The sequence below is a fragment of the Diorhabda carinulata genome, chromosome 4, assembly GCF_026250575.1.
Source record: "Diorhabda carinulata isolate Delta chromosome 4, icDioCari1.1, whole genome shotgun sequence".
NCBI lineage: Eukaryota > Metazoa > Arthropoda > Insecta > Coleoptera > Chrysomelidae > Diorhabda > Diorhabda carinulata.
The window spans coordinates 22,357,238-22,385,072 of record NC_079463.1 but is presented as its reverse complement, the minus strand read 5'-3'; the positions used below and the strand labels follow the sequence as shown (position 1 = coordinate 22,385,072).

Here is a 27,835-nt window from a genome sequence, read left to right as displayed (position 1 = left end):
ACAAAAATGTAAATTAGAAATTCGAAAAGAAAACCTCAATACGTGTATTCATTAATAATAAATATAACAATGATATTACAATATTGATTTTCGGTTTCTAAATTGGAAGAATTAAATTTACATAAACGATGGGTTTTCTAAAGAAATTTTATCAAAAATTCGGATTATAATAACAAAACCTCATCATTATTTTGAATATATAAGACAAGATATTGTTGAAAAATTCAAAAATCTACAGATGCTGAAGAATAAAAAGACTTTTCGAAAATTATTATCAGTGGGTAAATCGGTAAATTGACGTATTATTTTTTGGATTTTTAAAAATTATATATTTTTAAATAAAAATTCTTTCTACGATTCATCTTTGGAAATCAACTGTTGAACAAACAAGATCTTAGTATGTATTGGCGAGTTCGGAAAGAAGTTTTGTAGGTGGTAGTTCCAGAATCGCTCAGACACTGCTAAAGGCCGCTTTACATGAAGCAAGACAACGTGCACGTCGCATCACGTATCATGGTGACCATCTATCAAAATTTCATAAAGAAAACTAGACAATTTCCCGTGAGGAGGTTCAAAAATGAAAATAACAAATTTAGGTAAAGTTAAAAATAAAAAGTGGTCAGCTGTTGTTTTGCTTTTGTAGTCTGTTGGACAGAAAAGAACATCCAGAAGATGGTGAGATAAGACTTGGGTAGATAGAACATGAATTTAGTTATAGAAATAGAAAAAACATTTGAGAATAGATGAAGAAACATTTGATATAACTTCTAAGGAAAATACTGTTCCTTTGAGGTAAAAAAATATTTGTCATATCACAATGATTTAGTGATAAGAATACGGAAAGCAAAATTTTTGACGTACTCCAACGAGCGCTTCCCCAATTATTAATAGTCACTGATGATTAAATTTTAAAGATGCGTTGACATTTCTTTACTTTCTTCATTGCTGTAGTTGTTTTTAGAACTTATTTGCCCATTGGTAGATGAAGAATTCAACATTTTTCAAAAATTATTTATCAAACGTTTTTTTTTTAATTTTTTTAATAACACATGTTTCTACCCCTAAGAGCTGACATTAAAGCATAAAGGTATTCCTCGTTATGCTTTTGTAAGCGTTCAAACATAATCGGTTATACATTTTGTGTTTTCTATTGAAACAATTGTCAATTGATTGCATTACCCGCATACAAACAATTGGAATTTAATAGAAGGTAAATGAATGGTCTATATATGATTCGCGGTTGTATCTCCAACTTTTTGGACTATCGGTTTATTCGTTGTTCAATCACACAAGTTGATATGATAATACACAACAAAAGAATTCAACAGAGAGAGAATTTTTATATTTTGATTTCCAGCTAAATGGATTTGGCCGTTTGGAGATGATGTTTCGGGTAATGTACGTTACCGGATCATTAATAATTAAAATAGATTATACTCAAATAAAACATCGGGATAAACATGACAATAGAATAGAATAATTGTTTTACAAAAAAGATAAAATTCAAATTATTAGTGGAAATCAATTATTTTCGTATGATATTTAATGACATAGAACACCCAGTATTTGATAAAATTACAACTTTAAGTTTAGAGATGATTTTATTAATTTCGTATCCCGGATTTCTGTCGCCCGGAGTTATCAGCTCTTGGTTTAATTGGTATGACAAACTATTTAGAAGCAGGTGGTTTTTTTTAATACATTTTAATTTCTAGCTATCTATTTCCGGTTCATTTCTTGATAATATCTACTATATGAGCTGTTTTTTTATTTGTCTCAAAACTTGAGTAACAGCCCTCGTCTATTACTAATTTTAATATCTGGTTAGTTCGTTTTTACTTTCGACTCTTCTTTTTGGATTTTGCTGTAGTTAGAGTTGAATGATTAAAATTGTTTATTTTTTGTTTGTATTCGACATGTGTATTAAAACAAAATGGATACCTGCAAATTGAACAGCAAACGTTTTAAGAGAAAATTCTCACGTATTTAAGCATACTTAATGAAAATATTTCCATATTTTCAATCGAAATTATTCGAACGACGCGACTGGTAATAAATATTCTTTAGAAATGACGTAATATCTGAAAATAGTATTTTCATTATTGTAATGAATGGATTCCATTAGGGTTCTTTTGATAACCATAATTAATAATTTTCCTTCAAGCCAAGTTTACGCAACAACTACGAAATAAACGGATGGTCGTTTGTTACTTTTGAAAGTTCTCGCTTTCAACAGGAACAATCCTGTACGACTACGAGAAATATTGAATTTAATGACTTTGAAAAAACGAAGAAAAAATAATTTAGATCACTCGTTGATGATAAAACCTTCCGATACGAAAAAAGCATCCGAAGAAGTTAAGCAAAAGTTAACAAGCTTGTACTTCCCCAAAGATATGAGTTCTGATGAATTGAAGTTCTGGGACTTTTAGATTGAATGACAATTTAAGAATTTTCAGCAACGAAAAGGTGGAAGGTTCCACGAAAGTACCAGAAGAAAAGAAATTTAGTAGCAAGAGCCATTCTGGTTTTTGAAGAGAGAAACAAAAGAAAAATTGAAACAATGGACTGAAAAGGGAGAACCGGTTCCAAAGAAGGCAAAGACCGTTCCATTTGCAGGCAAGGTTTTGTGAGATTTGAAAAAGGAAAAACTATGAACAACAACTTAATCAGCGAAGAAATCAAGCAAAAACGGCGGCATTTGTCTAAGTGTTCTTTGTTAAATCATACACCCTATTTGCCAGATTTAGCTCCCATCGGATTATTTCCTATTCCCGAGCTAAAATGGTTCGGCGATTAAAGATTTTCCAACAATGAAAAGGTGATCAGCAATTAGTAGTTGTTTTGAAAAACTTGAAGATTCTTATTATGAAAAAGCTAATTTTCGTGTTTCCTTTGTTGGGCAAGGTACTTTTGGGACATTCCTCATATAATAGTCTTTTCCTAGTTCTAATTCCTTCAGTATGCGCCCTTTTTTCATGCAGATATGATTCGTCACACGTTATTACAAGTTTGAGTCATTTTCAATTGATTTTGCGAGCTTCTTGTTTATATGAGAGTATTTCAGACACTTTTCGGAAATCGATATTTTCCGGTTTTGACGTGAACACGTCATACAATTGTTTGAATTGCAGTTTTTTCAAGTTTTATGTGAAGTATCACAACAATCCGTTGATTTATTTTACATGGATTCTTTTTATGGTAAAACAAAACAAAAAAACAGTCGATATATAAACGAAGTCCACGGCTACACTGGTTTGCCCACATACTCGGTAGGCATTCGAAAAATTTCGCACGTAATCGTTTTTCCGTCAAGTTTTTTCTCTTATGGAATTGTATGAATGTTTGATACTGAATCCTTATGCGTTATGAACTTGAATTTCATTTTGTCCTTATTTATGTCACGTAAAATTACTCGATGCACTTATAGTAGAGTTGTTTCTTCAGGGATTACAAGTCTTAGGTAGGGCTTCTGTTTAAATTCATTCACTAACACGACCAGTTTATCTACAAACAACGTTATTAATCACTGTTCTCGATGATAAATATAATAAATCAAACGAAGTTTGTTATTAAATTTCAGTTGTACTTCACATGATAATTTCAGTTTACTTACTAGATTTCTAATTGGAATTTATACCGTGAACATACGCATACTTTCGCTTGTCTCCCAATAATTTACCTATCCAAGTAATTACTTTCGTTTCTCAAAGAGAACCGCATTAGTGCGGTTTATAAAGAGTAGCAGAAGGTTAACAAAAATCTTTAGCGCTTTGAATTTTCCACATAATAGACCGTGCAAATAATTATTCTTTAGTTTGAAAGAAGAAAGAATTACAATTTTTTTTATATTCGCGAACCAAAATTTTTAATAATATTTACGTATGTAATGATACAAAGAAAAATTTGGATGAAAATTTAGAAATTATGTCAATTATATTATGTCTATATATATTTTCTATGGTCCAGTTCTACAGACCTTCTAGACACTTAGCTTCGATCTTCTACACTTCATTCGTTGGTTGTTTTCTCCTACCTCCAATACCTATGCTGTGACAATCTTGCTCTTTATCTATTTAGGCCCCTCATGAAAATCATCATGAGTTCTTTTTCTATATGGTTAAAGAATGATTTTAGTTTTGAAAAATCGAGAATTTAATTTTTTATCTTCAGCAAAATTCGTTTTTAGTGGCAAATAGTGAATAACGCTGAACATTTTGAACACACTGTATACCCTACCACTACACCAACACTCACGATTACACTGTGTGACGCGCGTTTTGTTAACCAAATTGTCGTCTTCAGAGAGTTAAAGGTAAAAACGCTGGATATTGACATACTTTAACCGTTGGCACATGGAGGTCACGAGTTATGACAAGTTTTTGATAATCCGTAGTATCTTCGATTGGAATCGTTTCGATATTATATTTGGCTGTTGCTTCGACTCCGTAGGTCCATATTGGCTTGAAGATTGCTTTGTAGATCAGTACTTTGTTATTTAAAGATAATTTCCGACCTTTTAGCCAGTATAAATCTTTTAGTTTTAGTTTGCGTTTTCTGGATATTAACCTCAAGGTTAATCGCTTGTCCATGTGCTTGCCGAGATATTTAACATTATTATGGTAGGGTTTGATTGTTTATAGTGATTTCTGGGCATTTCCTTTGCGGTTGGTGAATGTTAACTGGACTGATTTTGAATATTTCATTAAATTTTGATTACTGAAAATATTCTCATAGTCTGAAACATGATCTTTTCTCCTTTTTGCGTTCAATCAGTTGTTTTTTCTATCATTCATATTCCTGTCACTGCAGGATTACAAAAAAAACCAACTTTGATAGCTGAGCTGAACTCCTAGCACGTTTTCCAATTAAAGTTTTGTGGAAAAACCACCGTAGATCTGGTTTTTGATTAGTTTTAACTAATTTTCCTTTAGTATTCTTGATTTAGTTATATATAAAACTTCTAACGATAAAAAAGGCATTCAATAGGATGTTTTTTATAAATTAATCCCCATTACTAAGATTTTACTTGCCGGAGATATAATCAAAATTAGTTTTACGAATTTCTTTTTTCTTAATACAGAATTCGGTTGTAAAATTTGGAAATTATCTTTAATATGCGTTCTATATAAATAAATATTGTAGGATTCTAAATTTTGTTTCTTCAAAATTCTATGAACATTGTCGAAAAGTACCTGAATTTTTTGTCTCAAAAGATGATTGCAACTGTTCTGGATTTATTTTTCTACTTCTTCTTTTCCTTATTTAAAGCTAATGTTGAATGTCTACGGCGACATTTCCAAAAAACTTTTAAACTTAATTTTATTTAATGATTACGAATTAGTACCGAGCAATTTGCGATGAAATTTTTTTAAATTATGGTGGCTAAGTCCAAGCACCTTCACCAAAATTTAAACTTTCGAAAAAATTAAAAATCAATTGGTGGTTATTTGATGAAATATTTTTAGTGAAATATTCCCAAAATAACTACCCTTAAGCATCGCTGTGTTATTTCTATATCTATTGTTCGATTGAAGTATATGAGAGAACTAACAACTGAACTGGACGAGCTATTTACCAAATAGGACTTCCGGCATCTATTTCCGTTTTGTAAATAATGGCGACTGCTGAAATCTACTTCTATTTTGATATCGTAACGTAAAATTGAATGGACGGTTAATTTTAGTTACTTTTTAGGTCTTAAAAATGGAATTTACTATTGTTTTATGTTAAATAATGTAAAGTATAACGAATTTTCTCGTTCACTTCGACAATGTAATAGTAGACGGCTTTTAAATGTTTTATAGTTCTTCAAAGTTTTCACTGCCTGTTCCGGGAAATACATTGTATTTTTCTATTAAAGAAACAAATAGAAAAGCTCCATATCCACTTTAATTGAAGCGAATAGGAAAAGATATAAAAAAACAAATCAAAAATATCGGAAATTAGTTGGGATGATTCGGAAGTAGTTTTGTATAAATTACTACGAAAAGAAAATGAAAAATTATATTTGAAAATTGAAACGTATAAAGTGCGAAAATATTTATATGACGCTTAAACCATTTTTCAAGTTTTGTATAAACCGCAATATAAAAGAAAAAAAATCGCTTTACAGATTTACTGGATCGTTTGTTATTTTATCGCATCTCTCAATTTTTAAAAAATTGCTTTCGATAGCGAATTGAGTCTGAAAAGAGTATGCTTTTTCATAAGAATGAAGTATGACGTACTTTAATGATGGAAAATGTTTGTTTGATTCATTTTTAGACGCGAAATTTTTTCACGTGACAGCATATATAGAATCAGTGTATTAGAGGCATTAAGTAAAATAGAAATATTTCAAAACTGATAAGTCTTATGAAGGGCCATTCATAAAACGAATTTTAGAACTTTTAAACTCCTTTCCCCCTTTTTGTCACAGTTTGTCACGTGAAAATCATTTTTTCCTCAGATTTTTATTGGATTCAGAGAGAGAAATGCTTTATTATCAAAAAATTATTCCAATCTGTATAGAAAAGCTTATGAAAATTGAAAAAACTAACTCGAAAATAAAAAAAATAAAACTCCAATATACAGAAATATGTTATAAATTTCAATTCAACTGTCAAATGATTGTGCACTTTTTTGCATTGTAAACTATTGAGCCCTCAACTAATTCTGAACGTGGAGTAGGTTCGTAGTTTGAAGATTCGGTCAAATAAGGACTTAATGGACTCCCATTTCAAGGAATTGTCCACAACCAGCCCTAAGATTATTACAGATTCAACGACGTCAATGTTACAATGGATTTTTATTTGATAAAAGCCCGTTGTATGAATTTCTTTAAGTGACATAAAGATTGCGTGTTTTTTGTAGATATACGTAAGCCTTTAGTGGTTCATTGTGTATATTAATAATTTTTTAATACTCCTGATAGGAAAAAAATTGGATGCGAGACTAGTTCTGGCAGAAATCTAGAAAATTCGAAGTCCACATTACAGGAGAATATGTTCTGGTTCTAGTTTTGAAAACTTTTTTTTCGAAAAAAAACGAGGCTGTAGGCGAAGAACCACAGTTTATTTATTGAATTACTTCTCCTCCAGAACACACCCAACAACTGCGAGATCAATATAGCCTATATTTACATGAAGGGTAAACATTCTGAGTCCTGATTGGTGTCATTAGATTGAACCAAAAAATTTGACAGATATTCAAACTACATCAGTACTTAGTTCGTTATAAGAAAGGTGTTTTTCCAATAAAAAAAAATCTGTAACATTTTTCTGTTTGCACAAGGTTTATAGAGCCTGATTCCTTTTCATAAAAATGTATTTCAATTTATTCCGATGGCGTATTGCAGAAATTTACCGTGAAACTCCATTTGCTTTGTACATGTTTGTAGATCGTTTTTTCGAATGGAAATTCGCAGAAACACGAAAAAAGGGCAGCTACTTAATGGTACATAAAACGTGATAAACGATAAGAGAATTTTTCGTAATTAATGCATTTTTATTTTGGTTTAATTGCAAGGGCAATTTAATCACATCTGTTTTCGTTGTTTTCAGTATATATTTATCAAAAAAAATAATCAAATCCTTATACACGTAGATAGTTCAATGACAGGTCAAAATATCATATTTGGTACTAAATTATGATGAAAATATTTTCCAATTTCAAAATTCCACAACAATGTGTTACTAAAATTTAAGTTCTGTTTCTTTTTGTTGCAGGTGAAAATGGTGCTGCCTTAATGAAATATTACGATGCCTCATTTGGGCAAATCTCTACCAGAGAAGTTTGGAATGGCTCTGGATGAACAACAAAAGTTATTGAATGCTGGTAAGACTGCAAATTGTTTTTCATACATAAAATACTAGTATCCGTACGACCGATCTTCGTTCTGTATTTTTTATTTTTTGGTAAATTTTGTTTTCTGGAAATTATATTTCAATACGAATTACATTTTATTTCAGTTCGTGAAATGTTGATATTATTGAGAAGACATTAAACTGTTCCTTCAGTCTTCTTAACATTTTTGTTTATTATTGCTCTGTCTTTCGCCCCCTCATAATTTCCATTGGCTAAGCAATTACCAAATTCTCATCAATAAGATTCGTGTTGCCTAATTTCAGTAAATAATTGTTTTTGCTCTATATCACGAACATATTTTCTTCTAGTTCAAAAATCTAATAGATAGGAAGATGTAATACCCAAACGCCATCTTTTTCTTGTTATTTAACACATCATCAATAAGTCATGTGATTATTAATCGATGAAATTTCCTTCAAGGGCACAACAATCATTCCAAAGCTTCTCTAACTTCTCGATGCCGTGCTCGTAGAAGGATTTGTCTTTTACCTCAAAATAGGCATCAGTTTCAACAATTTGAACAGCCAGATCTGGACTATAGGGTGGATGAGGAAGCAATTCCTTCAATTTAACCATCGACTTGTGAATCGGTGCATTGTCTTGGTAAAATAGTTGTTTTTCTTGATTTTTGCATTCAAACGATCCAACAATTGAAGCCATAACCTTCCCAGCTGATTGTTGTGCCTTTTGACGCTTTGGACGTGGTTTACCAGCTGGAATCGGCTCAGATGATGATCGTTTTGATTTCGGAGTGAAGTGATGGATCCATTGTCACATATCGACGCAAAAAATTTGATTTATTAAAGTAAACATGACCAAATACTGATCTGAATCATCGACACGTTGTTTTTTCGATCGGGACGCAGAACCCAATTTCAAAAAGGTTTCTCATGATCAAATGTTCATGCATATCTTCTGATTTCTATACAGCCTCAACTATATCACGAAATTTCAATTTACGATTAGATATAACCAATTCGTGAGGTTTTTTGATGTTTCTTGGAATAACCACCTCAATTGGAGGATTTTTCGATAGAGCAGTGTCCGGATTATACAGTATTTTTTTTTCATCAAGAAACAATGATAAAATCATTGTTTTGAAAATAACGAAAGTAGCTCCACTTAAATGGTCGTCACTTTATTCTGATAAATCGAAATGTTATGAAACTTGACACAAAGTCTTTTGACAGTTGATACTTCATAAACGTCATATGGATTTGACAATTACAGCGCCATCTGTGTATCAATCACACGACTTATTGAGTGATGATATACTTCCAATTATGTTCAAGTTGTTTATCGATAAATTTGATTATTCAAAAACTCGAATAAAACGACATTTTCTTAAAATGAATGCTAGCTAGAACGATTTATCGTCCCCGAAGCTCCACCCGTATACTAAATTCAATGAAAATTTCATGAAAATCATTGTTTCAATCAACTAAATATAAAGACAACAACTTTTCATAATTTTTCTTTTATATATTGTTGTAAAAAATGTATGGACAATCATGTCATTAAAATTGTATTAAAATATTTCTAATTTTATTAGAACGACTCTGTATATTTTATGAGAATAATATATCAATTTGTCATTATAGCCACTAAGATTTTTAGAGGTTTTTTTTCTACTCAATATAAGCTTTTTAGTAACCTTTTTTTTGTAGGTGGCCGTTCACAGCTTTCCGTTACCATCGTAGAGGTTGCGGGAACTCCAAATCCGAGTCCATTATCGGATCGCAGCGGCGAACAACTTCTCCAAACTCCTTTGGATTCGGGTTAGTAGCCGAAAGAATTGTAAAAAAAACGAATTTTTGTATAACCTTTAGAGAAAATGTATGAGGTACGATAAATTTCAATCAAGTTTTCATAATGGATTATTATTATTACATACGTATTTTCAAAAAAACTTGTTGAAAGCTTTCAGTTGCAGAATAATTCTACTCAAAAGAAAAAAAAAAAAAAAAAGAAAAATCTATAAAAAGCCAAAACAGATAATTTATAACCTTCCTATAATCCATTTTTACTGTTGATACAAAAATAATTTTGGAAAAAATTTATGATACATCGTGAATAAATTTTCTTTTGTTTCCAGCATCTAACGCCTGCTGTCAGGGCTTGAATCCTTCGGGTCTTCTTCTGGAAAGCCCTCCGAAATGGGGGGAGGCAGCACGATACGCTTCCAAACAACATCGAAAAATAGCCGGTAGGGCAACGTTCCAAGGACAAGTTTACAACTTTTTGGAAAGGCCTGATAATTGGAAATGTTTTGTTTACCACATCATCGTGTAAGTATGAAAAGAAATAATATTTTTTTTCACTTTATAATAATATAAACGAATTTATTACTAAATATATCATAATTTATAAAAAAAAAATAGATAGAATGATCTCAATTACGAAGGTTGTACCAGAAGTAAAATTCCCATTATTTATTGTTATGAATTTATAAATTTTGACGTACTTTTGAAGACTGTGCTCCAACTTTTCTACTCCCGAGTGGAAAAAGTCTCCCACCAATTCGTTGAGGACTTTATCATCGCGTTCGCCACATGAGTATTCCTTCAACTTGTGGAAAAGGTGATAATCGCTGGGGGCTAAGTCCAGGTTGTTAAAAGTCCACCCAAATTTCTTCTAAATCTCCCATGTTTGATGAAAGACGTGGATTCGAGCGTCGTTGTTCAAAATTTCACAATATCCGTCCGAGTTTATTTCCATCCAAATTTACATAAAATCGATGAGGAATACCCCAAAAATTCTTCTACCGACTACGTTTTTTTATTTCTTTTTCGTGGTTATGAACCAGATCGACGCTACTGACGAGATTGTTGTTTGTTTTCGTTTCCTATGATAATAGAATCCAAAAATTTCACCCCTACATCGTTGAAGAAAATTGCGAGCTTCTTTTTTCTATTACTTAGCTTCCGGGGGACCAAACAAACACTCACTTTGCGATAACTCGTTGCGTTTCTGTTGGAATTCTTCTAATAGTGCCATTTGAAGATTCAGAAATGACTTTCCGATTTTTGAGCAGTCCACAATTTATGTTCTAGATTAGCATTCGAACTAAAGCGGTTTTAAGCTAGCAACTTTCGTTGTAGCTCGATGCAAACCTTATTTTTGGTACAACCGTCGTAGATTCGAGGATGGAATGTATACCAACATCATTGGTATGATTTTATGTTTTAAAATAATAGAACAAATACGAGTAATTTAACGAGAGTAGAATTTAAATCTAATTTACTGTAAATTTTTTGAAAATAACTGCATATTATTATTCATTCTAATTGTTTATAATTTTGTTATAAATCTGCTAATATTTTGTACTGGTTAATAATTAAATAGTTTGATCGATCGTTAGGGACCGTATTCCTCTTTATAAGCGTACAATCTTGATCCTGGGTGGATGTCCTTTGAGAGTAACAAGGGTATACATGTAAACTCAAACTAAATTTAACTTTCATAGAGTCATTTGATGTTAGTATTCCAATTAAGTATGTATTGATGAAAAATTAATTCGATTTAATAATAATTGTTTTATATATTGTAATTTTTAGTTTATTTTTAATGTGAAAGAAACGTAATACAATCAAAAATATACAATTTAGACCAACACTCACAATTTCACTGTTTGACGCGCGTTTTGTTAACTGACAGTTGACAGATAAACTGACAGATAATTTGGTTAACGAAACGCGCGTCACACAGTGTAATTATGAGTGTTGGTGTAGTGGTAGTGCAAACAGTGCGTTCAGTATGAATATCATCAACGTTTCTCCTCTTCAAGTACATTGAGGGAGCAGCTCCACAGGGGAAATTAATTCTCTATATAGTTTTATTACTAATAAGTTAAATTCGTGGTTGTTTCCAAATCATTTCAGTGGAGTGCTTTTTTAGAATGTAAATTTGTATAATTGTGAAACGAAAACTATCCCTTCTTGAGCTAGATAGGTAGGTAATTTGGGAATACCGAAGATTTCCGATGTTTGATCTAAATTAATAGAATCAATTTTCACTTTAATGGAAGCATAATTTTTTTAATAAAGTTGGAGTATTTTATGCTCGAAGAAATATGATAAATCACGTCCTTTTTAAGCAAATTGATCTTATATGTATGAAGTATTACACTCCAGTATCATTTCCCTTGACAGCCATAATGGCAAAACCGGCTTTGGAAATTAATTAATTCAAAAATCTCCCTAGAGAGTGACTTTCATATATCCCAGCTTTCATATCGATTAATTCTATGCTTGAAATTTTTTGTAAAGATTTATTACGAAGATTGCAAAGTTTTTACGATATAACATTAAAGCTACAATTTTTCGCATATTTTACAACTTCTTTCTCTGAAGACGATAACTTGGTTATCGAAACGCGCGTTTGATTATTATTTTATCAACTCTTAGTTATTTTCTGTTTTATTTTATAAACATGAAATTCCAACTCGACTTTCTTTTCACTTCTAGACACGTTCATTCCTGGAATAACCTTATTAAAAGATAACAACCTACAAATCAGGAAATTAGGTTCGGTAAATGTCGAGGAAACGTAAAAGTAAAAATAGAAAGTCCGGTACATATTTTTTTATTGAACTCAATAAAAATATCGATTCAAGTGTCCTACATTGTTTGAATTTTCGGTATGTTTTACTTTTATTTCGATTTTTTTCATTTCTAATACATACAATGTGAAAATAATTTGTCTTAACTCAAAAACGTATAAAATATATGTACACGTTTGAAGGACATTAGATATTTCGGTTTTCTATACGTATTCCGATATACACTACCGGTCAAAAGTTTTTGCCTACCCTATAGTCTGCGAACAACACGATTTTGATATTTATTTTTTGTTTCATGCTTTTATTATTTTCATTGTAGAAGTACTAAAAGGCAGATTCATTGATCTGAGCTATTATCTCTGGATCCTGATCTATTATCTCTGGATCCTGATCTAAAATCTCTGGACTCTGAGTTATTATCTCTGGATCCTGAGTTACTATCTCTGGATCCTGATCTAGTATCTCTGGACTCTGAGCTATTATCTCTGGATCCTGAGCTACTATCTCTGGATCCTGATCTAATATCTCTGGATTCTGAGATACTATCTCTGGATCCTGAGCTACTATCTCTGGATCCTGATCTAATATCTCTGGACTCTGAGATATTATCTCTGTATCCTGAGCTACTATCTCTGGATCCTGAGCTACTATCTTTTGACCCGTATCACGTTTATCTTCAGCGACTGAGGTTTTTCGAGGCCACCCTCGACGTTTCTATCGCCAAAACTCCTGGTGGATGCAATTTTTTGACGTTGTAGTCCACGATACGTCGAAGTATTTTCAATATTTGTGAATTTGTGAAAAAAAAAACAACTCGTGCACGCAGTTCACCAGAAGATCTCTTTGGTCTAAAAAGTATAATTCAGCAGCAAGTTCTTGCATCTCATATGTCAATTAAGTCAATCATTCGAAGGGCTTTGAAAGAATGGACCCTAAGATGGTTTTCTATTTCTTTTAACCACTTCGATCTGGGTCTACACGTTCCTCTACATCATGGATCTATTTGTAGCTTTGGGAAAGCTTTTTTCCCTTTTGGCAGCTCTCCTCGGGTTTTTATTTTATTTCTAATCTTCTTTTCCCATCACAGTTAATAATTTTTCTTAGATATTTGTACTTCAAATTGGTTGGCACATTTCAAAATCTTAGTTTTATACCTTGGAAACAACAGATTAATCCCAAGGTATTCGATTTGAATAATTGAATAACCAAAATCGTTTACATCAAGTTTCTAAATTTGTCCTTTTAAATAATAAATTTTTGAATTATTAAACCACGAGACGTAATTTAGTTATTTATAATTTAAAAAAAAATACTATGGATAAAGACACGTGTATTGAGTGAAGAACTCGACACCTATGCCTTCTACCGTCATCATTTGGAAATGATGTGAATAGAATAGCTGCCTGAGTAATCGGCTAACACCTGGTGTACGAGACGGGTACAACGATATATCGAAATCGATGACGGATGATTATCGACGCCGGCGCCATTACGTCACCGCGTTTCTCGCGTCGCATAGTTGCGCATTTTTGGTCGACGCTCATCCAAAGAACAACAGTTGGTTACGTGGTGTTAGATTGGAAAAACGATTTGGACTAAACGCGCGAAATTTCGATGAATTTTCAAAATTTTCAGACGCGATACTGACGCGATGTGTGACGTCAAGTGAATGGCGATTGTGAGTTGTTGGATTCCCTTTAATTTGGATACTAATCGAGTTTCTAAATATAATCCGATAATAATCTATTCATAATAATAAATTTATTTATTTCATATTTAGTTTTACGTTAATTTTTTCATTATATATTGATTAAAGAATATACAGAGTGGGAATTGTTTACAAAAGCTTGTGAAAAATTAAGAAACAAACACAACACACAAATAAAATTTTGATAAAAAAATAATGGGAAATAATTCTGGTATTACTTATTTGATTATTGAATTGATTCTGAATACAAAAAGATCAGAAACGAATAGAAATTTCATCTAATTGACTTAAAAACAAACAGTTTTATCAACCAATTAACAATATTTTTATATAACTCGGAAAAACCGTTGAAAGGAAAAACAGTTCGCCGTTATATAGAGTGGTTTTATACGTAAAAATTTCCACTCCTAAATGATTTGGAGATTTGACTCTTGAAGATCACTCGCTTGGACATTTTAAAAACACCATGTCCTGCCGAAACATCCATCATTCTTTGCGATGGAAAACCCTTCTTAAAGAAAAGTCGATTCGAGCACAAAATTTTGTGTGTGTCTGGTGGAATTATCGAATTTGTTGCAATTTATTGTACCTACATTTAAAAAATCGTTTTACCAATGTCTCAAAGTCTATAGATTGTAAATTCAAAAAAAAAAATAATTTGAAAGTTTGTATATTTAGGAGACAATTTTTGAGCCCCCTCTTTCAATTTTTTGATCTTCATACCTCAAATATCCCACTGATGAATTTCATTTTTATGTTTCACATTTTTAAAGTCAAAATGTCAAAGTTCGCTCAGATATTATTATGAAATCTATTCACGATTAATGGTTTCGTCATTTTCTATTAAATTTTATATATCAGAATGTTCAGATGACTAGAATACATTTCAGAGATCGATTCGAGTCGTAAAATTTGCGGCGAGAGCTTTTGAATTTCGAAAATGTCGTTTTTATACGTTCCCTTCTATTATTGTTTACTGTTATACAAGGATATAAAACAACCTTTTAAAAAGCTTTTTGCTTTTGTTAAAATATATATTATCGAGTTTATATACAATGTGTTCTTGTAAAACATAAAAAAATTCTCGACTCGTTTTTTGAGTTAAAACCTATATGACAAAAGACTGATTTTCCACATAATTTAAGATTTCAAAAAATCTATTTTTCTATAGTGCCGAATATGAAGAGAAACTTGAAAAAAATTGTCAGTTTACAATTAGTGTTCTAGCTATTGAAAGCTCATGATTACTAATTCATCAAACTTTGCTCACGTTGTGTATTCAAAATTCACTCTACTATGAAGATGATGATGATTTTATGTCTCGGGCAATCACGACACCCCAGAAACTAAACGGTAATCAACGACATTGAAGCCTTAGCAAAATTTTGACACTTCGAAACTTCTTGTACACCGTTATTTGGGGCAGAAGAAGTTTTGAAATGGATAGAACCAAGGAAGTATCCGTTGAAAGTCTATGGAAAAGTAAACATGAAAAAATCTGCATCTACCAGGAGCTTTGTATTGTATCAGTAAACGTGATCAACGACGTAGAGGCCCAAAAATACCAACTCATATTAAAGATTCTAACGATCTGCCTTTGGATACTTCTGAAAAAGAAATTGATGAAAATTTGATGCCTGAAGATTAATAGAGTTTTAGAATATACATACCCAGAAGAAGTTAATAACATTTGAAAATAAAATTCGATATAGATGACCTGATAAGAAGTAGAAGAATTAGGTGTCTGAGCGATGAAGAGACAACAATAAGAAGAGTGTGGAGAGGTCAACCAGAAGCGAGGCACCCAATGGGAAGACCAAGAGCAAGATGGAATGACCAAATGGGTGAAGATGTAAGGAGACTTGGTGGAGAAGTAGACATGGCAAATTATGGAGGCCATTTCTTGGCGAGGTCAAAAATCAATTGGATTTGAGTGGACACAGTAGTAATACTAATACTATTATATGATATTTTACCAAGCAGGGCTGGACTCTAAACTCTAAACCAATATTAAATTTTTTGTCTAAAATTTATAATCAAGTTTAATCAAAATTAAAATTTCAAAGAGAAGAACAAGAAATGAAACGTTCTAGTTTTGTAGGTTATAATAAACGGATATTTCAATCGCAAATATATACGAGGGTTGTAATTCGACGCTTCTTCAGGTGTAGAAAAACGTTGATCTCTGAATTTATTTTTGATCTGCGGGAATATGAAATCATTGGGTACCAAATTGAGATTTTACAGCGGATGATCCATCGATTCGATGTTTTGTCTATCCAAAAACATTTTAGTTTGAACTGATGTGTCCTGATTGAAAATCATTCGTCTTCTATGATTATTTTTCCTGATTCTTTCGAACACTTCTGGTAAACAAATACTTAAAAATTGACCGTTCTGCGTTGCTCTAATGGAACGGTGACTAAATGTCCAGTTTTTGATCTTTTGAAGATCTTTGAAAATTTTTTAAGTGTTTCTTTGTACCAATGCACAGCATCGACATTTTTTGGCATTAAAACCGATTTTAGACAACCTTCACGAAATTCATCATGTAACGGATTTGGAAAACCCGTGAAGCGAATTCATGGGCACACGTCGTATATCAGATTTGACATATTCACATCAATGTTGTCATATTTCAAGTAGCAACCCTCGTATCTGATTTCAACTTACAACTTTATTAAAAACTTGATACTTATTTTCGTATTTTGATATATAGCGCGTAGTGAAGCCGAAGCCTCAGCTGCAAATACGGCTTATGAACTAATTTACGGAAGGAGCTTACTATATAACACGAAAATTTACATGGCAAATTACGTTATCTCAACAGATATTGATTTGGAGACAGATTTATATATTTATGTAGAAAGTTTCGTGACAAATAATCCGGCAATGTGAATTATGAACAATAAATCCCATTGATGATTAATAAAAAAATCTACGTCACATCCTAAATTGGGATTAACTGCAGGACAATAAATTAAAAGTGTTTTGGGTATTTGTAGCTAAAAAAAAGTATAATGAAATCATCTCCATCATTTCTGGGAATTTATATTACGAAGAGTTGTATGAGAAGTTTCTGGTTTAACAAAGAAACATGGTCAACTTTTTTACAATCCACTCTCTTGTTTAGTAGATCTAAAGTTATGAATTCGATTTATTCTGTTTAAAAGCTTGAAGAATCCGCTTTCGGTCCAAATTGAACAATAGTGATACCAAACGCATCAATTTAATCCTCGACATTCGTCTGTTACCTTCAGGTTGATGTTGGAAACTTTTTAAACATCTCTCGTAGTTTAATAAATTTTATATTGAGAATTTCACGACTTTTTGCAAACAAAATTTCTTCCTTTTACTACGAATCGTTTTATGTCTTTATAAATATAAAATAAAAGTGGATTTATTTTAAAATATTCTAGAATAATAATTAAAAGTGATGAAATAATTTATTCGAACTAAACTGTTGATATAAAAAAAATGTACGCGACTTCGGCGACACATTTTCGTAGCGGAAAAAATGCGGGGGGCTAGTAGGGCCCGCGGGCCTAACCGCCAATGCTTTCTTTAGTGATGTTTCGCGACATGAATCGAATTGAGCAAGAAAATCTGTACCGAACTTCGAGAAAGCTCAGTCTAGTGCCCATCAGTCAATCTACGTCGGTTGAACGAAGAGCATCCATTATAAAAGAAGAATCGGCCTATCATAATGAAGGAGCCTATAGAAGGTGAGTAAATCTCAAATTATTTATCGTTGAGCTCAAATTTGAATTGGGGATATTCAATAAAATTCGCAACTTTTTATGTTTAGCTTTGATTCAGCGACCCGATTTAATTGTATTTATGAATAGTTTATGTTCGTATCCCTAATGTATAATAAGAGTTCTGATCTGAATAACTTTGAAGCAACGAAAATTATTATTTTTCTAGTTTTTGGGAATCGTTCATTATGGAGGATATTTTCCTATAAATCTCGCTGATATTTGTCGCATCTGGTACAATTAGCAATTTTCTGAATAGATTATAAGTTTCCTCAAAGTTATAATTAATTAAAGGATTCGTGTATGGATAACTTTCACATACGTTTTATTAATTTGAGAGGACCCTCGATAAAATTATTTAAAAATTCTAATAAAAGAAAATCTTACCATTAATTTCGTAATTTTCCACGCAGCTACTCGTCGTTAAATTAATTTTAACTGAAAAAAAAAATTTAATTAACGATTGAAACAGTTAAGTTAGTTTCCACATTATCCGTACGTTAAAATGATTGGTTAATACGGGATACGATCGAAAAAGTTGAAGTTGAGGATCAGAAAAGATAATTTGGTCGAATATTTACTGAAATATTGGATCAAAAAGAAAAAACAAAAACTAATGCTGAATCGACTAGTTACTCAAATAACAAACGAATTTCGATTGATAATATAGTCTATTGGATTCGACAACTTTTATATACGAGGTCTAGCTATTAAATAAAGAGACTGTGCGCTTAGAGGGCGCCCTAGACGCGTTATAACGTATAAATATCAAATTTCTCGCTAAATTGGAAAAAACTCCGACTGAGTGTTATAAATTGTTGCGAGAGACCTAAGGGGACAATTCTCTATCTTATGCGAGTATTTTTGAGAGGTGTAACCACTTTAGAGAGAGCACTGAAGATAACCAACGCCCAGGTCCGAAAACGGTGACCAAAATCACCCAAATTGTGCGTGCAGAGGCTATAAACGTCGATAAAGAAAAATTTCACGCGAGAAATTACAAATGACAAAAATCTGTGCGAAGTTGCTACCAAAAAATCATGACAAAAAGCTCTCGCGTCAACGGATCTGCTCAGAAAGGTTAGAAAAAGATCTGCTTTGATTTGAGTTGATGAAAGCGGTGAAGCAAAAAACAGCAGAGCTCTTAAAGGCCCTCACCAAAGAAGACTTCCAGCACTGCTTGGATCAATGGAAAAAACGTATGGAAAGGTGTGTAGACCCTTTATCGTTATTTAATAGCCAGACCTCGTGTCCAAGACGAGCGCTCTTATTAAATCGGTTTTTTCTGTTTCAATAACTCACGTAGCGATCAATTACAACAACGCGGTGCAGTTCACTCAACGACTCAATCACATCCTTCAATTTAACATATTTTCTTAGCTGTTTCAACCTTTTTTTCAACAGTAAACGAATTTAATAATTATGGCATTGCATACTATTGATTTCAAAAACGTGCTGCGTCGTCAATAACGAAAATCTGACATTACATATGAGACACCCTGTAGTAGTATAAAGTAATTATGATAAATATTGACGAGGGTGTGGATAAATATAAAAAATAATGAAAATCAATAATTTTATGGATATTATATATAAAAATGTGAGTAGGATTTTTTAAAAAATGGCGAGAGCGCTGGGATATTGCAACTTTTAATTTTATTGCTATATTAGGTAATTTATTCGTCGGCAATAAAAATAATTCAATTATCTATTCATCTCACATAACAACTAATTTCTTATATAGTTTGATATAAAAACTTCAAAAAAAATGAGAATTAAAATCTATTACGAATTTTTAAAAATATGGTGGAAGGTCCGTATGATTTCGATGTCTCCAAATGATCTATTGCGCCCCCCTTTCTTGGGAATACCACTAACCCATCAATCCCACTTCTCATAAAAAGTCTAAAATGTGAAATGGCTTCAAGTACCAGAGATGTGTCCTTGATACAACAAAATCCAGACGCCGCATTATTTGCTAGGTCTAGCGTCTTCAGTACTTTGAAAGAACTCCTGTTGATACATCCAGCAGATCTACTCTGATTATAGTTTCCTAGAAGAGTTTATGCCTGTCTCATCCCCTGTGGCTTGTCCCAATAATTGGTTTTGCTTCCATCCACCTTCTATTCCAGTGCTTTTTCCATTGTTCTGTAGCTCAGGGATGGAGGAACTTTTTTCTTCGCGTGCCAATTTTTGCTAACGAAATATATGGCGGGCCAAGTAGCATTACATTATTTACTAAAATAGAAATATTGTTTTAATTCTTCTGAAACACTAATTTACTCTCAAGTTACAACTCAAGTTAGCCGCGAAGTAAAAGGTTGAGGAGCGCTGGTCTTTGTGGGAACATGTGACATGTGGAATGGGTAACGCGTTCAACGATAGACGCACCTACTCGAGCTTCATTTTCGGTTTTCGCTCATATCTCCGTCCGCGCTCGCATATGTTGTTTGATGATAATGTAATTTCTGATAATAAAAAAAGCTGTTTGATGGTAGCGGGTCGGATTTCAACGCTTTGCGGGCCGGAGACGGCCCGCGGGCTGTAGTTTCCCTATCCCTGCTGTAGCTTATGCCACACAAGTGTTCGGACCACATTAAGGGCTTGTGTATCCCGGAATCCCTTATTTTTAATGCCTAGCTACGCAATCCTCAAAAGAATTTTTTGATATTGGATCTTAGAGTTAGTATCTAGAAAACAAATTTTTAAATAGTATAGATTTCTGCTGGAAAAACGCTTGGTGCGCTGTCGATGCTTTCAGAGTGTCCCGTATACTCTTATTCCAGATCCGTCTGCTATTTTTGATCCATCCGTAAACCATTTAATGGCATTTCTGTCCATTTCTTGGATATGGAGGTTTGATCCCATTTGCGTTTTAGTTTATTATTGAGTTGAAGTTTTTTTCAAAGCTAAAATTTTTCCATGTAACGTCCTGGGGCATGTCCCAGGACTGGTTATTATTTAGGTACGAGTTTTATTCAATGATTCCGTTTCTGAACATTCTAATAAAAGATGCTTTCTCTGCCACACTTTCCAGTACTATGTGAAGAGGAAGAAAAAGATTTCATTTTAAATCAGTTTATTTTAATTAATTTCAAAACTCATTTTCGACGCTTCAAATAATATAATAGAAAAAAATATCCGTATTTATATAGAGAATAATATTATTAATTTTTAGACATTCATATAAAAAGGACGACGACGATTTCGCACCGATCCTGACCGAGGATTTACAACGATGTTCAGATCCACCTAACTTTACTGAGGATTTGGTGTTGAGTGTCTTGAAAAGTCCCGTCAATCATTCAGCTTATGACATAAGAGAATCAAATTGCGGCTGTTCTTCAAACGATGATTATTGTTCGGTTCTCGACAACGGTCAAGAGGATGACAGGTAAGGACACGGTTTAAAATTTATTTTTACACACATGGAATTTTTTTTTGCAAAAAATATTTACTCTAAATTATAATAGTAAAATACAACACAAAACTTCATCTTATTCAAATCCACTTAATTTAATATGTAAAGTGTTAATTCAAGGGGTTTGCTGACCGACCTGGTGCTAGTGCTGACCAATAATAGGTCGTTCTATAGTCTTGAAGCAAGCTTCAGAAAGGTTAATTCTCAACTTACGACGTTGATAAAATCGAATACATCGATATACAAATATTATATGTATATAATAACTGCAATTTTATTTTACAATTTTTGGTCAATGAATGTGGATTTCATAAGGGTTGAAATATCCTCAATTCGATATAAATAAGAGAATCGTTCGGATTTACTTTTCATTTGATTAGGGGTTTATTTGGAGGGGTTGTATAAATTTGACTGATCATAAATGTCAACAGAATCACAAATAATACATTTAAACTTCATTTTACCCCAAAACATGCAATAAGGGGTGGTTTATACTCCCCAAAATATATTAATCCCCGTTCAGCATAGGGAAGATTTTGTAGACGAAGGTAGGTAGAGTTTGAATTGAAATTTTCATGAAAATCGAGATTATAAGTTTCTTTAAAAAAAGCTTTCAATATTTCTATCCTCAGAGGATGGTCTTTGGAGGAGTTGCATGAGTTCGATTGATCGTAAACTTGTTTGAGAATTACGACAGATCTACGTGTAATTCATTTACATTGTATTTTACTCAAATACATACTGAAATCGATGATTTTTAAATTTTTTACGATAAGGGGTAGTTTTCATTCCTTAAAAATAATAAGCACCATTTGGAACAGGGTAGATTTTGAATAAGGGGGTGAGTAGAGCTCGAATTTTCATAAAAATCTACGTTGATTAACAAATTTCCTCAGTTTTAACCGTTGATTCGTGGCATAAGTGTTTGATTTTCTTTTTCTACACAAAATTTGTGGTTTTTTATTTTTTTACTCTAAAATTTATTTAATTTAGATTTCTTTGGATTTTTCATGATCTATAATTATGTACAGATTTCTATTCGGCTAAATAATTATCCTTATCATCCTCAAAGAAACTTGACGGTTTATTATTAGATTTTTCACTCTCCTATATGCATCCTGATTAGAAAAACTTTGTATCTCTAATTATTTTTTAATCAACTTCGTCTTTATCGTCTTTTGGTTTTCGCTCGGAAAGATTCCTATTAATCCGAAATATTTGGTTATAACCCCATTTATCCCTGTTTCTATTGCCATTTTTCAAAAAGTCGATAAAAAAAATAAATTAGACAAATAAATACGTAATAATAGAAACGATGGAACAATTTAGTGGTTTACCTTGGCCTAGATTATGGATTTTATTGATTATAATATTAATGTTTAAACGATTCCTCATTTATATTTGTCACTGGCATCAACTGAACTTACTGAATCATTAATGAGGTTTTTACCGGAAAGGAATTAGCCGCTATTTCGAAAATAGAAGATGTTTCAACCAAGTGAATGCTGGGCAATCACGGATTAATCCCCCAATTACCAGTAGCACTCCGGATTGAAGCACTTGTTGGAGGAAAGAAATACAGAAGGCATTAATTTGAATTACGTCAGGGATCTCTATCCATATCCGTAGAGCCTGTCTTGGAAGCAACACTAAGAGTTCTGATCTCGATACTTCGTCGTTTCCTTTCTAGCTCGAGTAACCGGACATCCAAATGAGTTCTGCCTTATTGCCATCACCCCCAGGAGTTTCTTACACTCCGGCACAAGCTTAGAACGCACTCTATCAGCAATTATGGCAAATGTGTCAGCTTAGCAGATTGAGATAACTGTTTTTACAGCGCCTATTAAGTCACAAGCTTGGAAGATGTTCTTCTACTTCACTCCAACCAAGCCCTTCATCTTGGAGCACTTTGTGTATTCAACATTTAGGTGGTTTAGCTCTTCAAATAACTGTTTTCACTGAAGAAGCAACTAGTTTGGCCAGGGTAGTCGTAGCCAATTTCAAATTTGTCTTTAAAATATTAAAAAAATCATCAAATTTGAGGAAAACGATATGAACTATTCAAATTAAACAACGAGGATTAAGAAACGATAAATGAAAAATAAAAATAAAACAACAAGAAGATCTAGTGAAGATTTGAGCGCGTTCAACATTAACTTTGCAATCTCAATGAAAAAATATTAATAAATTGGGGTTGAATTTTGTCGAGCATGTGGCAATTACGCAAAAATATCCAATTGCAATGTTTCCGTATCTCATTTATATAAATAAGGAGTGTCAAAAATTAATGGTAGGTGATGAAAAATTCTCTGAATTTCCGTGTCCGTTTATGACGAGTTTAATACGACGTTCATGAATTTAGAACGTCTTCCACTGTAAAATATCTATCAGACCGCGATATGAAAGGGGATAACGCAAATCAAAACAATTTTCAAGAGACAATGGAGATTACATAGATAATGGGATTTGCTTTTGGTATGAAATTAATTAGGTTTTTGATGATTATTTTCCGATATTTTGGTATGGAGCCCTTGGAATGTCTAAAATGACTAATTAGATAAAACATTAGACACGATATTTGATACTTAATCATAATTTTAACTACCGTACCAATTAAAAATAAACATATATCAATTGGTTTCAGTTATCTTTTACTTCGATTTCATTTTGTGTCGTAAATTTTCACCCCTATGTGCTCATTATTCATAACAGACACTCGACTTTATTTCGTTTCATTTTTTTCTCGGCCTTCTGGTTGGCTAGACAATATTCCGAGTGTTCTATTATCTCTTTTGATGCAGTAGTTACCTTCCGGGCGAGAATAAAAAAGCAATTAGGAAATGAAAAATGCAAAGCTGTCTTTATATTCTTCATGTATACATGGTGGAACGACTAGAGAAAAAGTCAAAGTAGATTGAGTATTGTATTTTTGGTACGGTATTTCTCAAACAACCATCAACAACTTTAGCTCATGCCAGGTACTTATAGGTAAAAAAAAAACAACAGGAAAATCAAAATGATGGTATAAAAGACTGTACATCAAACAACATATGAAATTAGAAGATGAGTACTCTGGTGGAATGGAGTAAAGAGAAAATGCAGTTAGAAACGATAAAAACGAACCATAAATGGCAAATACGAGACCCACAACTGAGAAAATATGGAATCCAGAGATGATAGAAATATTAAAAAGAACAAAATGGAAAAGAATAAACCAGTACTATACCTATGGATAGAAATTTAGTTTAAAAAAATACTACATGCGACTTAAACGGTTAATCAACGAAATTTTTCATTGTTTTTCATCTGGTACTTAAGGACCTTATTAAATCAAGATCTTCTAAGATAAGAAAAAAGCAGGAAAGTGAAAAATCAAACAAAAAATATTCAAACCAAAAGGTTATTTTGATAAAAGTGAAAATTAATTTTTGTCCAGTGGAATGTCTTCTATTTCTTGGAAATTTTTATTATAATTATCGACGAAAGTTTTTTCAAATTTATTCACTGATGTATAATTTAATAAAAAACATGGGAAATACTGCAACAGCTAATCGTATTGAAAGTTCAAAGTTAAGTACAAGAAACAAGATAAATAATTTGAAAATTTGTTTGTTTGACACGCCAGCAGGAATTTATTCGAGCTGAAAATTAATTGTGTTCTCTATCTTGATGAACTTTTATTATTTAGTAGAATACACGTTTGTTTTTTATCGACCTAATTAAAAAATTACTTTATGTTTTATTCTATTTCTATGTTTCATCCAACGCTAAATACAAACATATTTAATAATTTATAGTAATGATACAAATTAAAAAAAATCGATAAACGTATTACAATAATAATTTGCTTTAAATTAAATTTCAATTGAAAAATTTTTTATTTCAAAGATAAAACATTATTTTGGGCGTCAAGAGTTTCCAGAAAAAGATTCGTTGCCTTCAATTTAATTTTAAATTGTAGTAGTTTCAATTGTCATATGTCGTTTAAATTTTTTTTCAAATTTTAACTTATTTATAGTGTAGTAATTGGATATCCGAAAAAGTAGATGCGGATTTCAAAAACTGACATTGTAAATATATTTAAAGAGCAAAATACGAGGTCTAGCTATTAAATAACGACACTAGTTACGAAAAAGGGATTTATTATAAAAATTATTCTACATCGAATGCTCCCCTTCAATATACTCCCATCCCTTCACCACACACCTTTCCATACGATTTTTCCATTGATCCAAGCAGCGCTGGAAGTCTTCTTTGGTGTGAGCCTTTAGAAGCTCCGCTGTTTTTTGCTTTACCGCTTCCATCGACTCTAATCGGGTCCCTTTTAAAGCAGATCTTTCTCTAACCTTTCAAAGAAATCTGAGCAGACCCGTTGACGCAAGAGGTTTTGGTCAAGAGTCAGATTTTTTGGCACCAACTTTTGTCATGTGTAATTCCTCGTGTAAAATTTTTATAACCGTTTCTTTATCTTCTTTTACAGCCTCGGTAATCATCCGGATGTTCATTCGATGATATGCACGCACAATTTGGGTGATTTTGGTCACCGTTTTCGGACCTGGGTGTTGGTCATCTTCAGTGCTCTATGGGTACTCACTAAAGCACTTACACCACTCAAAAACATGCGCACGAGATAGAGAATTGTCCCCGTAGGCTTCTTACAACAATTTATAGCACTCAATCGGAGTTTTTTTCAATTTAACGAGAAATTTGAGAGCCCTCTAGGCGCGCCGTCTCGTTATTTAATAGCTAGACTTTGTATTGCATTTTCGACCATTTATAGAATAATAAGTGAATGTAAATAAATATAAATATACCATGATGAAGCATTCTAGCCCAAAGCTTTGACTAATGTATAAAGGTGCTTCACGCAGCCCTTTTGGGTTCATAGCATGGAAGTGATTCCCTTCCACTCTTTCCTATTTTTTCTTTCGTTTTTCAGTGTTGAATTTCCCTCTATTTAGGTCTTCCGTCACTTCTGCGTACCATCTTTTCCATGGCTTTTCTTTTTTTCTTGGCTCCCCTTGTTCTATGTCCAATAATTTTTTTTGTTGCTCTAAATTTTCTCCAAATAGATTCCTTATTTGTTCTCTCAGTCATAAATCTCCCTCCTTTTTACCGCCTAGTAATCTTTCGAGTATTTTTCTGCTTCTGTTTATTATTGACACTCTCGCAGCCTTCATCGACAAAGAATGCGCTTTGGACAACTCTTTATATGAATCCTGCAAAAGGGCGTTGGAACAACATTGGTAGGAAACTTAGAAGTACTGGATTCACTGTTCCGGGCTACGCGGATGATCTGGCAGTGATAATAAGATGCAAACGTGAAGGGATAATCTCTGCCTAAACGATTTCACAATCTACGTTGTACCACAAGAAAAAATCTTTTCCTCAAAATTAAATCATCGCCATACTTGGATATTGATAATGGATAGTTGTGATCGCTAGATTCGGATCAACTATATTTTCAAAAATAAAACTATTCAGAACTGAGAAATAATAAAAATTTGAGCTAAAACGCATTTTTTTAGTTGTCTAGTTTGAGATATATCTCGTGGATTGGTTTCATTTCAAATTCAATTATCTCTTTTTTGAACATAATATTGGGTTTATCATCATCAATATCGAATTAGTTGAAGATTATAGTAAATCTTTTGAAATTTTTCCGGAATTTTACCTGTCCTTGTGCAGTAAAATGTCGATATAAAAATAGGAGAGTTTATTTATAAATCTGATTTATGTACATAAAATAGCGGTTTGTTTGACGAGGCTAATCAGTTTTTTAATTTTGTCATAAGTGTAATAATTATTCTAATTAAATGAAAAACAAAGCATCATCATATTTATAAACTGATGATAATGCTTGTAATTTTCAAAATTGAAATTAATCTAATCGACCGAGGGATCAATTTAATTATAATACAGTAGATAGAAATAAAATATAATAAAAAAAAGAAAGAACATAATAAACCAAGAAAAAAAACGAAGCTGGAGAGGTCAAAAAAGTTTGTAAATTTAATTAAGAACGACTTGAGAATAGAAGAGATTTTCAGAAACGTATCAGTAACAGAAATTTGAAATTTGAGGTGGTTGTGATACTCCCGGAAACGGATATGAAGAAAAAGAAGAAGTAGGAAGACGCAGAAAGAATAGTAGAATGCAAAGTTGGAATACAGGGTAGAACCGGATTGTAGTGCAAAGGTGGAGAAGAATCGTGGAAGCAGTTGAAACAACCGATAACAAAAATAATTCAGCAATACTGAAAATATAGTGTATCCAAAAAAAAAAGAAATGTTGATTGAAAAGTTAGTGAAATATGAAATAATTCATCATATTTTTAATCATTTATTTCACTTTAATAACTATAAATCTAATTTGGTTGAATGAAAAATGAAGATAATTCGTCAACAAAAAACGTTTAGTTTTAATAAAAGTAAATATGACAACAACGTTCACAAAACAAAAAACTATACAACCAAAAAAGAAGACAATATAAATAAAAACAAAGATAAAATTGAAGAGATAATCATAAGCACAAAACA

General features: G+C 32.2%; 1 protein-coding gene across 3 annotated transcripts in view; it reads left to right on the top strand.

Annotated features, from left to right (window-relative positions):
* The window catches only part of LOC130892910 (potassium voltage-gated channel subfamily KQT member 1), a 70,332-nt gene that overhangs the window by 1,064 nt on the left and 41,433 nt on the right, over nucleotides 1–27,835 (top strand). For 2 of the 3 annotated variants that reach the window (XM_057798609.1, XM_057798607.1), the window contains exons 1-3: nucleotides 13,819–14,087; nucleotides 17,537–17,842; nucleotides 21,054–21,269. In XM_057798609.1, the coding sequence (XP_057654592.1) occupies nucleotides 17,673–17,842; nucleotides 21,054–21,269 (386 nt within the window). In that variant the 5' untranslated portion in view covers nucleotides 13,819–14,087; nucleotides 17,537–17,672. Of the gene's footprint in view, nucleotides 1–7,709; nucleotides 7,819–9,515; nucleotides 9,627–9,943; nucleotides 10,137–13,818; nucleotides 14,088–17,536; nucleotides 17,843–21,053; nucleotides 21,270–27,835 lie in introns of those variants that run through there. The other variant, XM_057798610.1, reaches the window with a different exon arrangement.